Below are 17,377 nucleotides of genomic sequence, written 5' to 3' on the forward strand. Positions count from 1 at the left end.
ACTAGGAATACATTTTGCTAAAACAATTACTGAACAGTTCTAAAAATTAATGCTTCTGCTGCACTTCTGCTCATGAGCCATAAGGGGATCTTTGTCTTTCAGCATTACAGTGCTCAAGGAAAAAGGAAAGGATTCTGGTTTATGGTTCTGAGTCAGTCTTTTTCTTACTAACATATGGCCCCATTTTTTCCAGGTTCTTTAAGCAAGTTGTAAACATAAACTTTGATGCACATAGAGTTTGATTCATGAAGGGTTTAATTTGCCTAGTATAAAAGATTCACATAGGTTATATAACATCATTAAATTATTTTTGTAGTTGGAGTAGTATCCATTGAGGAAAGCAGAACTGTTTCCCTGGGGTCCATTTATCACTGTTTGCTACTAATTAGAAAACTGAAAATACAATATGCATGACTCACATTATCAGTGTTGTCTTTGGACTGATGCATCATTCCTTGTGCTTTCTCAGGAACTTTTATTAATTTCCTAATTAATCTTTTTTCTTTTTTTTTTTCTTTTTTTTTTTTTTTTAGGTTTCTGACAGATGTGACTCCATCTTCGTTAATGGCAAGGAAATGAAAAGCAAAGTGGATACTATTGTTAACTTCACTTACCAGCATTTTACCACCCAATTAGAAGTGACGGTCTGGGTTCCACGGCTCCCGCTGCAGATAGAGATCTCTGATACAGAGCTTAGCCAGATCAAAGGCTGGAGGATACCCGTCACCTCCAATAAAAGGTATGCTTACAGCATTGGTACAGTCCAGATACGTGCCCAGGGCCTCTGATTTTACAACACAACAAATTTTTAGAGTATTTCTCAGAATCTAAACTCTTCTGTTTAAAATTAGCTTTACAGTTTGTCTTAGCCTTCATTATAACATCCAACAATGATATCAGTAGACTACATTTTATCCTGATCTATATAGTTTAAAAGTCAGTGGCTTTGCCTGGAGCATTAATCAATTCCACACAATCTCAGGAAATCGTATCATACACTCCGATGTGCAAGTCTGAGGAAAAGAAGCTGGACCTCTCCCAGCCTGTATGTAACATCGTGTGTGTGTGTGTGATAGTCAGCACTGCCAGTGCTTAAGTTTCTGTCTACAGTGCTAAATAAAATAGGGCCAAGGAGGGAGTGAGATCACTGGGCACTGGCAGGGGAGTTGGACTAGATCTTTCAAGGTCCCTTCCAACCCAAACCATTCTACGATTCTATGACTTTGGATGATTAATTAGTCTTTGTACAGATGCACTCTACAGCAGACCGGGCTGAAGCATTCTTTAGTAGATCTGAATTAGGCAAAAAAACCCCACTGACGCTCCTATTGAAGACTATATTCCGATGAACAGATTCTACCAGGACAAATGTGGATGGGGAAAAAAAGGGAGGGAAGGGGGCAGGGATTTTGAGCTCTGTTCTAGCCGTCCCTACTGAAATACCAATTGTAGAATAACCATCATTCGGACAATTTGCAAGATTAAGAACTTCCAGGAACATTGCTATATTGGTGGATTTCAGGCTAAGTTGAAAAATACTACCGGAGAACAAGGCATGACACCAGCTCAAATTTATAATACAGTGAAAAAGCACTTCTGGCAGCAGTAACTGTAGTGCTAAACACTGTGGCAGTTCTAGCTAAAGCACTCGATCTGCCCAGGAGAACGTCTCGGCTATTGAAGACCCTTAAAGAGCCCAAACAGACAGCAGTGGAGTAGAATTACCTAATGCTTTATGAGGACATAAAACTAAGGGTAATAGGACACAATTTACAGGATACTCAGGTAATGAGCTCCAAGGAAGGGGACTGACTTACCTCTTGGCTATGTGGACATTTTTTCTGGCTATGACAGGAGAGGTGATGAGGATCTGGCACAAGAAAAATTTGTGTGTTTGCTTCAGTGATAAAGGCAAAGTTGCCGTTTGTGGAAGGAGAGATGTGCTAGGTGATGAATGAACTGAACATATGCCGGCTGCTTAAAGTTTCACTTAACTTACCTTCTTCTGTCTGTAACGTGCCTAGTGCTGTAACACTCCCTTAGGCGCAGCTCTTCCTAAAAACCAGTAGGGATTTTGCTGAGTAAACGGCTGCAGGATTAGGCTGTTGATGTTTATTACAGGAGTAAACTTTCAGCAGCAAGCTCAGTGAGTTAGACATTCAACTGTGGTTAACGGTTGTGGACATTCTGACTTTAAACCCATTACACACAGCGCTGGAAATTTACCCCCTGGTGTCTAGTTCTGATTTATTTGGCCAGCTGAAATAAAGGTAATGGTCTGAGAGTCTGCTCTGTTTGCAAGCTGGCAAGCGGTGCGAGTTTGCTGCTGCTCAGATTGCATCTGAACTGCTGGCACATCTTCAGCAAGCATTTTCCGTGAAGGGTGGAAGGGAAAGTATGGCCACTGTATCATTCCCCAGAATTGCAGCTGGTAGTTTATGACACTGTGTGTCAGCAGTCCATGCCCGTGTGAACGGGAAAGGTTTCAACTAGAAATAAATTATCTCTCGTTTTATGGAACATTCACGTGGATTTCTTTTTAACTTTGGGGGGTATTCTAAATCAATAGGCAATCTAGGACTAGCGTTAGTTGTGCTCACTCTGACATTTACTTTGTACGTAAGGTTTGTACATTTCCTTTATGTTTAGATTTGGATGGGTTTTACCTGAGATTTAGTGGCTTTTCCTTCTGGTTTGGGTTTTTTTTTTAATTTTTCTCTTTATTTTTTAATCTGCTTATACCTCCATCTCCTTCATAGCTACATGTTTCCCAATATCCTAAACATGGGGGAGTTTTTATGATGAGTTTTTAAGTGGTGACCTGAAGCACACAAGACATTTGGACTACAGTCAGGACCTGCAGGTTGGTTTCCTGAATCCTCATTCAGTGGTATAGCCAGAAGGCCACAGTCGCTTATTCTGAACAATGGTTCAGCCTGTAATTCTTCACAGTGCCCTCCTGGTAGGTATAATACACTGTTAGTGCTGTACAGTGAGAAGGTTGTCCTGTGTGATACCTGAGAATAGGTTTGAAAGAGAGAGGAGGGTGCTTTAATCTTTTTAAAAAGACAAAATCCAAGCATTTCCCAGCATTGTATTGCTTCAACTCCATTTTCACGTAAGAGCCAGTATTTGCAGTTTCCATGAGGTTTTTGATATCTATCCTTAAAGGAAGCTAATTTGAAAAGAAGAGGGCTTGGATTCTTTCGAAAGTCCCTGCCAACAGGCTTAGGCAGTCTTAAATTTAGGTTCAGTTGCACATGGCCCACAGGTCAGCTGAAACTATGTCACTGTCCTCAGGTGTAGTCATGCAAGGACTGTAATGTGTCTTCTTCATTCCTCACCTCACCACAGACAAAACCATTTTCTACTTTCCTCCTGTCCACTAGGGTTGGTATCTTCACACCACTCCCTTGTCTTCTCAGCAAGAACTAAACGTTGCTATAAAGTAATTCGTGAATATACAGAAGGTAAAATTTTTGAGCATTTCTTATAGGGATTGTGCAGAGACACTTCAGCAACCTCCAAACATTCCTTCATCTCCTCTGGCTCTGCCACTGCCTCCCTCCCACACGCTCAGCGTGGCTGTGCTGGTTCAGTTGTCTGAGGGGCTGAGCCAGATGGCAAAATATAACGGGGTTTACAATAATCTTTTAAATGTTTTTATTGGTGCTGTCGGCAAAAGAAATGCTTGTGAAACTACTGCCTCAGCATGGCTGTTCTTCATCTGAATATAGCTGCTTCTATTTCAGACCTGAAAAAGTGTTTATATGCCCCAAATCACATCTGTTCTTCCCAATGATGTTTGTTGACCTAATAAAATGTGTTGCTTCTCCCTATAAACCCTGTCATGTTTGTAATTGTAAAATACATGTGATTACAGACATGTTTGCTTACCTAACCTCTTGAATACTTTCCACAAAGCAATGAAAAAGACAGGGTCTTTACAAATGGCACATGCCTAGCTTAGTTTGAACTGTGGCAGTTTTCACCTGAACTGCTGGAAGAGCAGGAACTTGCTGGAGGAACAGAAAGAAAAACCAGGCTGCTTTTATGCCAGGAACTGGAAAAAAAAAATAGTCTCCCCTACGTAAGAGCAGTAATAGAATTTACCAGATCAGTCTGTAAATATATGGCAAACCTTTATTATTATCCAGAGGAGAACTTGATCTATGGTCTGTGCTACTGCAGCTATGAAGAGCCTCCCTTTCCAGATGAAAGTCAGCTCAGCGGATCAACTCACGGTCCTCCAACTAGCTCTACTCCTGCAATGGGCTGCAGAAAAGCCCACAGTCTCAGCAAACCAAAGGTGTATATTTAAATTACAGTCAAACATTAGAGTGTAGAAGAGGTCCAGGCAGACTCTGCTGGTCTAACAAGTACATTTATTTTGATTCCTCATGCATCTGCAAAATAATTACCACCTTCTTGAAGTTCCTACACTAGCTCTATGCACATACATTTACATGGGATGCGTGGCTTCAACTTGCATTAATAGGAATTGCATGGCTAAAGTCTCATAGAACAAGCTGGAAATGTGATTTAAGTAAATATTTGCAACTGGGGTAGCACATTGTTTTCATGAGGCTCCCAGGGAGGCAGACATCACACAGTACGTCTCCAGCATATGCTTCAGTGTCAGGCACATAGTTTACTGGACTTTTGCCGGCATCTGGCCTTACTGAGCAATAGCTGATAAAGCCATTACTGAGTCATGATGACTGCAAACCTCTGAGTAGCATAAACCTTCTAAACCCACAAAACAGGGTTAAGCCAGACATGCTATTGCTCATGAATGGGGGTCTGTGGAAGTAATGGTTAATTAGGTGGTAGCTCTACTTTGGTCCTGTCTAGTACTAGAGACAAAAGCAGGAAAGTTAGCCTAAGTTAAATGAAGGAAAAAATAACCTGCTTTAGTTAAACCTCAGTGTGAGTGCTGCCGCTCAGAAATAAAGCCATCCTTTAAAGCGAATTAAGTGACGCTGGATTCAAACCATTCCATTTGTGAATAACAACATCCGCACAAAGCTTGAACACGCTGTAAATCCACTCCTTTAGTTAATTGACTTTAATGTCCTACGGAGGTAAGGCCATAGAGATTTTTGTTAACAGGTAGACTGTATTTTCAAGATCTGTGAAGGTACCAAATTGCATTTCTTCTTGAACTGTGAGTGGAGCTATGTGCAACTTATTTCTGTAGCTTCCACTAAATCCACTTCCATTGGCTTGTATTTTGTATCCGAAACAGATTTTTTTTTTTTCCAATTAGGGGTGTTGCAAATGTTTTTTAAATACATGACTCTCTTTAATGAGTATTTCAAATTCAGAACCAGCAAAACTGACTTCTTTAGGTTTTTTTTAATAGAAAATTAGCATCTGGCCCAAGTACTTGATATCTGGTTTGAGAGTGGTGCAAATTAAGAGAGACATACTTAAACTGCTCACAGACAGTGTCTATAATATAAAGTTGACTGATCACTGTGATCCGTGCTAGCAGGCACCCTTGTAACAGGGCTGCTGTTTTAACTCAGCTCTCTGGCAAAGGCTTTCTCTGTGTGAAATGTAAATTAAATGTAATTCTGGCAACCTTGGTCCACTCCAGAAAAGCAAAAAATCTTCCAAAAAAGTTTGCAAAGCAGCAAGAAATGGGGTAAGAAGGATTCTGAGAGATATCCAGAGCTAGCCTCGGAGATGACCAAGGGGAAAAAAGCACAGTATGCAGCAATAGCTTATATTCATGAGGACATGTCTTAAAAAGAAAATGAGCTCACTGCTTAATGAAAGATTTTAAGCCTACTGAAAACACTGTAACAAGAAGTTTAAGACTCTAAAGGGAACCATGCAATTCAATGATCTCAAACATTTTGTCGGGCCCATGGAGGCAAAACATTGAAAAGCTCTGACTTACTAACTGAATCATGGATTTGTGGCTTTGAAGTGGAAATGGATATAATTTGTTTAAAAAAAAGTAAGAACTTGAGTTGGTACCTGGTAAAAGCAGACTTGCAAAGCTTGTACTGAAAATTCAAACACCTCTCTTTTTACTTTGCACTGACATAAGGACGTGCCTTGCCCATTCCATGGTTTAGAGATGCTTTTCTGATGTTCCACAGTTGCATGCAATAGAAACCATGTATCTCTAAGGAGATATATACGGGTACAAGCATCTGTAAATGTTTTTGTAATGAAGTGGAGCCCTTACCTTTGTTTGTTAGAGATACCACAAGGAAAGAGCTGGACTTGAATCATCTTTTTTTGGTTGGTAGTACTGGCTGCCCATACAGTCTAAAGCCTGGTACTAAGGGCAGGAGTGCTCCCTCCGTGCCCTTCCACAACACTCCTTATCTCTGGTCATTCTTCCCACAATTCACATTTCTGAGCTGTATGGGACTAGGGTTGAAAAACTCTTTCTCTCAAAGTTGTTTTGAATATATTTCCTCTTGAACAGCCTGGTAGTCTAAAGTTTTAGACAGTGAAAGTAGAAATAAGTAAGTGCAGAAATAAATATGAATAACAGTAATACCTGGGATCAGAGTAAAACATCTGGTTATGAAACAGAAAACAGAGTTCTGTAAAAACAAATAAGTCAGCGTGAATGTTGAACATGTGAACATTTTTCTTCAAGCCACAGAACACTGGCTCTGTGTCTCTCTTCCTGTAAGAAAACTGGTTCCCAATGGTTCTGTGGCTCTTTTCCCCAAAATCCCGTAAGTATTTCCTGCCTGAATAGCTCCTGCGCATTCTTCTCCAATTCTGCGCAGGTACTAATGTACCGTCTGTATTACTAAAAGGGGGTCAAATCCTGAAATCTCAGAGCTAAACCTGGTTTTCCCAAAGTCTGAGATTATTCAGAGCTGGGTTACTGTTTAGATGAGCTGAAGAGGGTCAGAACACAGGAATAAATTGGAAGTGGGGATGTTAAGGAGTTCATAAACTCTTTTATAGCATTATAAAGCCAAAAGTAATCTAAATAGGCATGGGTGCCACGTAAGCTCTATGAACATCCCCCTTCTAGTACTTTCCTTGCGGCTGTTTTGCTGACTGGCTGGCTTCAGCTCATAGTCCAGATTTGCACTTGTGTTGGGAAGGAGAGAACAATTGACAATTTCCCTGAAATGCCCAGCTAATCTAAGTCTGTAAGACTAGTTTCTTTGTGTAATGTAAATCCTATTTTAGGATCCTGTTTTTTTCTTAACAATTCAGTGGTTATTCAATGATGTTTCATTCAGCGACTAATGATGGACACTGTTTTACACACACAAAACTAAAAAGGCTGCACCAAATACCATTTACTTGAGGCCGAATATATATATTCAGTTAACAATTGATGCATTGCAAATGTATTCTTTCGAGTGGTTTAGATTCTGTAACACCAGGACTTTCTATCGTTTTGAAGAGCATAAGGGCTTTTCTTAGATATGTTTTCAGCTTACTGTTTGCCAACTTTGTCATAAAACAATTTATAACAAAAGCAATTCTGTTTTATAATAGTTTTTCATAGCTGGTATTTCAAAGGATAAAATAAAGGAACACAGTAAACACAAAACTGCTTCCCAAAATACTGTGAAAAATAAGAGGCTTACCCTGTATTTCCCACCCTTGCTATAGAGGTGGCTTCAGGCTGAAAGTAAAGGAGGAAGGTAAATTATGTCTGAGCAAGGAATTCCACAGCATGGGGGCATAATGAGTAACAGTGTGACCACCTAGTGCTTAATACCTGCCTTGAAAGAGGTAAGAGAATCCATGTGTTTGTCCCGAGGAATAAACAATAGCAAGAAAAAAAAAAAGAATTGATGGGAAACTGGGTTTTAAACCAGACAAAATTCTGTGAGGTGTGACAGCACTGCTGTCATGTACAAATCACTGTGACGCTTATGGAATGCTGTTATATTGGCACGGGTTATATTTTGCAAGAGGGACAGAGGGAAAATGTTAAAGGAAGTGTGTCTAATGCTGCAATTGTTTCTATGGGGTGAGCGGTAGTCTCAACAGCCTGGCATGGTGTAATCTGAGTAACTGATGTCCCGGGTGGTAACTTAAGTGCCTAATTTGGCTTTTTGGAAGCCCCGTGTGGTCATTACATGACTAAATATACCAGACACTTGCATGAACTGTATGAGATTTAAGGTGAAATCAAGGTATATTTCTCAAATGCAGAGGGCTTGATGAACCTATGAGATAGAGATGTGGGATAAGGTGGGGCGGCATTACCTAAGCAGGGGATCCTGAATGAGTTACAATAGTTTTGAAGAGATGAGCAAAGTGATACAAATGTTAAGGGCAAAGGTGTAGGAAAGGATGCTAAAACGTCTTCTCCCATCCCTGCTGAGCTGCTGCAGGGGTTTGTTCCAGAACCGCCCTCTCATAAACATTGAGTGGTTAAACATTGGAACAGGCTGCCCAGGGAGGTGGTGGAGTCCCCATCCCTGGAGGTATTTAAAAGACGAGTAGATGAGGCACTTAGGGACATGGCTTAGTGGGTGGTGGTGTTGGGTCGACGGTTGGACTCGATGATCTTAGAGGTCTTTTCCAACCTCAATGATTCTATGATTCTATGATTTCACACTGCTTTCCTTAGCCCTCTGCAAGATTTGACTGCCGCTTGGAGGCACAGTCCACAACCAATGGTTCCACGGAAATCTCAGCAATGGCAGACATATTTTCAAGTTGCTGGGAGGTCCCACTCAAACAAAGAATTCAGTAACAGAAGTGACAGTAGCTTTTAATTTTCACAGCAGAAAACAGCTGTACAAGCATCTCACCCAGATTTAGGAACCTACACATCCAAAATCTGGTTTCCTATTTCTCACACAGTAGCAGACGATGGTAACATTAATCTAATTGAAAATAACATCCACCTGAAGCTCTGCAGTGTTGTAGGGAGATCAAGGCAATGCCAATAACAAACCTGGATCTATTTACAGGCCTACCCGTGACAGTGAGGACGAAGAGGATGATGAGAAAAAAGGAAGAGGTTGTACCCTCCAGTATCAGCATGCCATGGTGCGAGTCCTCACACAGTTTGTAGCTGAATCCTCTGAGTTTGGAGGCCACTTGACCTATATGCTAGGCTCTGAGTGGCAGTTTGACATCACTGACCTTGTGACTGATTTCATGAAGGTAGAAGAACCCAAGATTGCTAAGCTTCAAGATGGTCGAGTTCTGGTTGGTCGTGAGCATGGCATCACCACAGTCCCGACGGTTGGCTCGATGATCTTAGAGGTCTTTTCCAACCTCAATGATTCTATGATTCTATGATTTCACACTGCTTTCCTTAGCCCTCTGCAAGATTTGACTGCCGCTTGGAGGCACAGTCCACAACCAATGGTTCCACGGAAATCTCAGCAATGGCAGACATATTTTCAAGTTGCTGGGAGGTCCCACTCAAACAAAGAATTCAGTAACAGAAGTGACAGTAGCTTTTAATTTTCACAGCAGAAAACAGCTGTACAAGCATCTCACCCAGATTTAGGAACCTACACATCCAAAATCTGGTTTCCTATTTCTCACACAGTAGCAGACGATGGTAACATTAATCTAATTGAAAATAACATCCACCTGAAGCTCTGCAGTGTTGTAGGGAGATCAAGGCAATGCCAATAACAAACCTGGATCTATTTACAGGCCTACCCGTGACAGTGAGGACGAAGAGGATGATGAGAAAAAAGGAAGAGGTTGTACCCTCCAGTATCAGCATGCCATGGTGCGAGTCCTCACACAGTTTGTAGCTGAATCCTCTGAGTTTGGAGGCCACTTGACCTATATGCTAGGCTCTGAGTGGCAGTTTGACATCACTGACCTTGTGACTGATTTCATGAAGGTAGAAGAACCCAAGATTGCTAAGCTTCAAGATGGTCGAGTTCTGGTTGGTCGTGAGCATGGCATCACCACAGTCCAGGTACAGCCTAAAACGCATCTGCAGCTTCCGTAGAGAGAGTTCTGGATGCACACACACAAGAGCTAGTTAGCTTACAAAATTAATTGCTCTCAGAAAAAAAGAAGCTGAAAAAAATTTACATGCTAAACATAAAAGGAAGTTTGAATGGGTTTTCATTTTTGCTATTTGTACAAAATACCTTTAGGTGAAACTTCTGAAGGGATTTATCCACGTCCATGTGACTAGCAACAGTGAGATTTTCTGAACAGTGAAACAGGTTACATGATGCACACAACTAGCTTCTTTTAATTTAAGTGGGACCTTATGAACCTAACTGTTAGGAAATTTTACCAAAGATCTACAGGCATGTTTATATGCTTAAATGTCTTTGAAAAATTAGTCCCTTTATGTTCACAAAATGAAACACAAAAAATGGACACAAAAATAATCATCAGAAATCTTTCAGAGTGTTGATCTTCACCACCTGTCTATCTTCATGCATATTCCTTAATCAAAATAAAGGAATACAAGCACTGGGGCTCTTCTTCTCAACTGCAAACATCCGTAATGTTCCAGTCCCACTAAGTTTCCTTTGTAGTCAACACAAAGGAACAGGTACTTTTCGGGCTCAGCTCCTTTCAGCCTAAAACAAACATCGCAAAGAGGTCAAGGGATCTCTGTCCTTAAAATGTCTCTTTCACTCCAGTGACTATAAAGGAGCAGAAGGCAGCTAGCGCCGATGCAGGTAGCTACACTGCATCGTAACATTTTTCATCATAACATTTCTCACGTTAGTTTAGACAAATCGCACCTCAAATATTTTGGGCTTGAACCAGCTGTTTCTGGCATCAGCAGAAAGATGACTGTCTCCTTCTGAGCGTGTTAGAAACCAGGTCTTGGAGCAAACTGACAGGACTATTTTGGCATTGAAAAATGCAGACAGGCACCCCATGGGATTTTCAAAGTCCTTTTGCAAATCTCACTTTCATTTCATTCAGGTCCTCTGTCCCTATAAAGGCAGCAGGCCAAGTTCCTATCAGCCGGGCTTTGTACACTTATTCATTCCCTTACTGAGTTTCAGCATTAATCAGTGTCTTACACTATGTCTTGTGCTATACTGCATTCATAAGAGGTTTTACAGACCACACAAAAATGACTTTTTTTTGAAAAACAAGTCCATTTAATTTAATCTATACTCCATTGTTGAGGTGAAGCTGCAATTTTGACGTGATTGGTTGTTTTCTTAAATTATTTTTGTAAATAAAGTAACTTAGCAGCACATACATGTAATGTATTGGGGAAACATCAATTATAGCTTATACATGGATGTGACAAACCCGGGATTAATCCGAAGTGTTATGCTGATTAGCGTCTAATCTTGCTTTACAACACAGTTAGTTGCTGTTTCATGCAAGGCGTTTGCTTTCTCTTTCAAGGTTCTGTCACCTCTTTCTGATTCCATCTTGGCAGAGAAGACAGTGATAGTTCTAGATGACCGTGTAACCATTACAGATCTAGGAGTGCAACTAGTTTCAGGCTTGTCCCTCTCCTTACAAATCAGCAAGGGAAATAAGAGAGCTATCGTTTCTACCACCTCTGCATATGATATCCTTCATACTCCGAAACAGGTATGATCCAAAATAGTATATAGAATTAATTTATTTGTGTACTGTGCTTTGTCAGAAGCTAGGGAAAGGTACTTGCTGTAAATTTTAGACATCACATATAATGTATGGCTTTGTGAAAAACAGTAACTTCACATAGTAAAGGCTGTTCATCTTACTGACCAACTCCTACAGGTGCAAACACCCGTACAGAATGACCATTAAACTCCTCAGAACTAGTTTGGAGACCTGTGCAGCACAGGGAAAGTGATGGACACGTCTGTGCATGCATAATGCTGTAGAAAGCATGTACGTGCCACTCAAGACACTTTTTCTATGGGAAAACATGGCTTAGCCATGTAAGCAGAGGTAGAACCCCCGTGACTTAATAGTCTCACAAAGTCAGTTCAAGCCAAAAGGACCTTTTGGCTGCGTGGATGGAAGTTTTCATGATCTGCACTGCTGAAATCGGATGAGTTTGTACTTACTTTGAATCGTATAATCTGAGGAATTAAATAGCTTTCGATGAGACCACAGAATAAATTACACTTACCTTTTTTATTGTATTTATTATAGAATTGAGACTCTATATCACTAGAGAAAGTGTAACTATCCTTTTAGCACTAGCAATTTGCAGTAACAAGACATTGTTTTGGTCAAAACATCCTTAAAATGCTGGTTTTGTGAGTGCTTCTGTAGTTCCCAGAAAGAACTACAATCACTTTCGTGTATTTCACATAATCTCGTATATTTGAAAGCATGACAGAAAATGTAAAATACTGCATTAACCTAGTTTTTTTCAATGGGCTGAATGGGATCACCATTCCGACACATAACAGCTCTGCATGTTGCAGTAAATATGGCATTAGAATTGTAGTATTACAGAAATTCCCCATTATAGGTCCTTTATCAAATTAAATAAACAGGACTTTGGAAATATGATTATTTTCATCATGGGGCCCTGGCATTCAAAAGAGGCTTCTCACTTCAGACTGAAAAAAAGAATTGTCAATTTTTTTTTGTCAGCACCTTTTCTTAAATTTAGATGACTTTCTCTTTGATAGTTCCTGAAGATGAGATAAATGCCTAAGTGGTCTAGAGAACACAAATCTGCGAGAAGAAAACAAGAAGCAGGGTAGACATTTTGATTTTCTTTTTTTTAAAGACAAAATAAACCAAAATTAAGCTGTGTATTCATTTTGCCAGTGTCAAACAGACTTAAACAACTGGGTGTCTGATGCGTGCTCTCTTACCTTTCACACATTTTTTTTCTCATCCTCTCTCCCTGCAGGAAGCCATAGTCAGTGCTTGGATTTTGTTCAGTGATGGATCAGTGACGCCGTTAGATATCTATGACTCCAAGGACTTCTCGATCACCATCACTTCACTGGATGAGATGGTAGTGTCTGCACACCAAAACCTTCAGTCCAAATGGCCTGGGGTAGTGGCGGAAGGGGATGGGCAAGGACCTTTGATTAAAATTGAAATGGTCATCAGTGAGCCATGTCAGAAGACGAAGCGGAAGAGCATTCTGGCTGTTGGGAAAGGAAGTGTCAAAGTGAAGTTTGGTCAAAAAGATTCTGACCAAAAAGGAAACACTAATGACATTGATGATGTGGATAGAAATTTTAAAAGCCATGCAAGCAATTCTATAGAGAAACCTGCAGAACAAGAGAGGACGGCACAAGAATGGTCCAAAAACCATGAGGACGTGTCCAGTCTCGAGGACAATGCAAACAAAAGCACAACTTCCATCTCTCCCATTGATCAGGAGTCCCTGGAGGATGGCCAGCTCCAAAATAACCCAACTGCCTTCACAGGTTTCCCTACGCAAGTAGAAATACCAGGAGAAAACAATCCCGGTGATCTCACATTGACTTCAAGAGGATTAACAGATTTGGAGATTGGCATGTATGCCCTGCTGTGTGTTTTCTGCTTAGCAATCTTGGTCTTTTTGATTAACTGTGTGGCATTTGCTTGGAAGTACAGGCATAAAAGGTTTGCTGTGAGTGAGCAAGGCAACATCCCCCATTCCCATGACTGGGTCTGGCTTGGAAATGAGGTTGAACTGCTGGAAAACCCAGTTGACATTTCGCTCCCGTCAGAGGAGTGCACTACCATGATCGACAGAGGAATGCAGTTTGAAGAAAGCAACTTTCTCCTTAATGGGAGTTCTCAGAAGACTCTTCATAATCATATCCTCAGATCTTCTGAGTACCTTTGTGAAAAAGAAGTTAAAAGTGAACCTATAAATCCTTCTGGGCCAAAGCAGAAGCGAGTAAAGTTCACTTCATATACAACAATACTGCCGGAGGATGGAGGCCCCTACACCAATTCAATTCTATTTGACAGTGATGATAATATTAAATGGGTATGCCAAGATATGAATCTTGGTGATTCCAAGGAACTTAGGGACTATATGGAAAGACTGCAAGACAATATGTAAAACTACTTTCTTATGTTTGTAATCACCTTTATGCCTTCTGTTTATGGATGGTGGAGCAGTCAGTCCAGTCAGCAATAGGAGCAAGACAGTCCAACCGTGGAGTTACTGAGATGATAACCTGATATCACTGAGCAGGTACAAGAGGCTGGCTGAGTTAAACCTGTTTCACCACAAACCAGGATGTGCCCCTAAAACAGCTACCTGTAGGTGTTGGAGGTGTCACACGATGGCTGTTTTTGTATACTGCCTGGTACTAGCAAAATGCTAATACAACTACGCTCAGACTCAGAGGAGACTTCATTTGTTTGTCATCTCTCATGATAAACGGTAAATCAGAAAAGAAAGGGATATTTGTTTGCATTGATTTTTCTAGTCGTCGTCCTTTGTAAAGCACAGTGGACATTTCTTGCTTACAGCCTGAAATGAGGCTTACATTTAAAGGGATCTGAATTAATCTAATTTTATTGCCTATGTGCAATGCAGCCAAGTAGTCGTCTTATTTTTTACAGATATAAAAACCCCCACGTGGTTAATTTCTTTTCCTACTGTTTATGAATTTTATTTGACTTAGGAAACATTAAATATTTTCTTTGAAGGGTTTTTTTCTGGTTGTACCAAAGTGTAGTACAGTAATATTTATAATGATTTAAGTTTTCTATTCATCTGCATCAGCCCCTAGAGATACCTCCTTCGTCACTGATTATCTTTCTCCTTTCCATATGGATATATGGGTCGTTAGTATTTGAAACATAGAAAGGTATTAGAACTCTTACTGGGAAAGGGTTGTATCTTCTTACAGGGAACTGTAAATACAATAATAAACCCTGGAAAATAAAAATCAAGAAGTAGCCCTGGGTTTACTTTTGTCATTGCTAACATGAAAAAGTAACCTGCAACAAAACAGCACATACTTCAAAGGAAAACGCTTTGCTGAAACAGCAGCTTGGTTGACAATACACATTATTATCAGAATGAGAAAGTCAAATGTGCTATTGAAATGCGTAAAATAGGAAGGAAATTTCCTAGCAAATAAGCAAAGGCTTGGTGTCACTGTTACTCTGTACTAATTAATACATTGATGTAGAGTTTAGCAGGACAAAGAAGTCCATGCTCAACAGCTAATGCCCCAGACCTTGTCTAGAACATCTCTGACCATAAGGCCGTTAAAGAGAAAAACTTTACACCGTGGTTCATTAAAAAAGGAAGAAGGAAAGAAAAGACACACTGGGCACATTATAAAGTGACTATTCCCCATTTTAACAGGGAAAACGTGCTGGAGATTCAAAGCTGCCATTTCATATGCATTACATGTATTTTTTTTACTGAAGGATGACTGAAATAAGTTGAAAATTACAGTCAGAAAAAAACTGAATCTACATAATACTTAACAAAAACAATAAAGCACATGTTCTTGTGATGGATCCTGTGCAATAAACACAAGATCCAAATTACAACTGCCTTACGTACTGTAGTTCCCATCTTTTAGGTAGATCAAGATAGGATTTGAATTTTATAATTCAGTTCTGATATTAGAACAGACCAGACAACCTTAACTATGGGAAATTCTGCATTTGGATCCTAATCCACAACTGGGAACATGTTCAATATAACTGCTGCAAAATACGAGAATTTTAATGGTGAGACTAGAAAGTGAGGACACCAGGCTTATATAAGTGATTAGAGACTTATGTTTGCTGGCACTGAACTGCATAGTGAGGGGATGGCATCTGTTATAATCTAATTTTAAGTAGATAAAATAATAGACCACAGAGATGCTTCTGTTTCATGAAGCACTTGTGCGTCAAATGAAATCTTGGGTTGTTTAACAAATGTTCTCTCCTCTTTAAATGATCCAGACCTTGTAAGGAAATATTAATTCCTACTGTGATCCCTATTACTTACAACATAAAAATCCCTTTTTTAGAATTTAACATCTCTTCCCAACGTGTTATTTTGTATTTGGCTCAACCATAAACAAAGCGTATTGTTTGCACAAGAGTAAATGAGTATAAATCAACCACAAATAAATTTGGTCTTGAAATCAGAGGAAACAACTTGCTGACGGTAGTCGCAGAGGGCAACAGCACAGCTGTTTTCATGAACGCATATCCACCAGTTTACCAGTGCAACTGGTGCTGTGTACTGGACTCCATGACCCGTTTCTTCACTGCGGCCCCAGTTCTGCTAAGTACACCAGCAGATGCTGAACTCCGTCCCTAGTCAGTGCCACGTAAGCACACTGAGCGCCCAGGGACTCGCAGTTGTGCTTAGCTGCTCTTCTCACTCGTTAATATAGGTAATGGAAGTCAACAGCTTGACTGACTTCTTCAGGAGATTTCCCTTCAAGGGCTAGGGCTTGAAAGACTGAGGATCACTACGTTAGGGTGCCTCTCGACTGTCATATGGTTGTATGTATGAACTTGTACCTGAGGCCTAATCCCTGTTTGTCCATAGTACCTACAAGCGGCTATATGTTCAGGCTGCACGCTTGCGTGTGGAGGAAGGACAGTCCTACATGCAATGTGGACAGTGCTAGAAGCCACCAAAGGAGACCTCTGGCTTTTTCAGCATTTACTTGCCATGTGGCTTGCAAACCCCTGTGCTTTCAGATGTTGCTGCTGCTGAAGACAGTTATAAATGCAGGGTTCCAGGACTGTTAATGTTGGACCAGAAATACTTCCATTCTGGTGTTTGACTGAGCGTGTATCTAAAATACACTCTGGAGTAGAAGCTGACATGTAGCTAGGGTCTGTGTTCTATTTACCAGAGGGTGGTAAAGTCCTAGCTGGGTACAGCACCTGTCAGCATGGTCGTGAAGTTCTTCAATGAAGTTCTTAGGTGGCTCAGTGGCTGAATGTGGGGCTTCTTTAGAGTTGTGACTTTTGCAGTCATAGACAACATACACATATCATCTCTCCCAAAGTTAAATTACAAATAGAGCCCATTAGAAAGGAGTACAGCCACTACTGGTGATCAGCTAAACAAAGGAATTGGATACAGCCGTCCACAAAAAAAGACCCCTCCCCAAATCTGGCAATGGGGGGAAAAAGAAAATCTACAACTGCATATTCATAAAACCTTTCTTTTTGTTTTACATCACATGTTGTTACATGAAAGTTCTTACATGGAAAAATGGGAATACGAAAAACAAAAGAAGTGGGAAGAGAGAATTCTATTCTCAGTAATTGGGGTAACACCAATAAAGTGGAGGAGTTCTGGATTTATGTACAAGAATGTACAAGTGCTGGTTTAAGCGCTTATGCTATTTCTCATAAAATCGAAAGGAAAAGAATTTAGATGAATAATGCAAAATATAGTTCTGAGTTGATCAGTCCTTTTTAAATGAAATATCTCAAATTTTAGTTTCAAAATTATATACTTTAAATGGAAGTAGATTTAATTTAAAAATACTTTAAGACCCCACAATTTTCTGATTCACCTAATTTTTTT

The 17,377-nt window shown here is 40.2% G+C and overlaps 1 protein-coding gene across 1 annotated transcript in view; it reads left to right on the forward strand.

Annotated features, from left to right (window-relative positions):
• TMEM132B (transmembrane protein 132B) overlaps positions 1-13,927 on the forward strand; it is a 250,451-nt gene extending 236,524 nt beyond the window's left edge. The window contains exons 7-10 of the mRNA XM_019470772.1: positions 534-739; positions 9,625-9,898; positions 11,314-11,505; positions 12,773-13,927. Of these exons, the coding sequence (XP_019326317.1) occupies positions 534-739; positions 9,625-9,898; positions 11,314-11,505; positions 12,773-13,927 (1,827 nt within the window). The remainder of the gene's footprint in view (positions 1-533; positions 740-9,624; positions 9,899-11,313; positions 11,506-12,772) is intronic.
• The last annotated feature ends 3,450 nt before the right edge of the window (positions 13,928-17,377 follow it).

This window comes from Aptenodytes forsteri, unplaced genomic scaffold (assembly GCF_000699145.1).
Source record: "Aptenodytes forsteri isolate BGI_AS27 unplaced genomic scaffold, ASM69914v1 Scaffold79, whole genome shotgun sequence".
Taxonomy (NCBI): Eukaryota; Metazoa; Chordata; class Aves; order Sphenisciformes; family Spheniscidae; genus Aptenodytes; species Aptenodytes forsteri.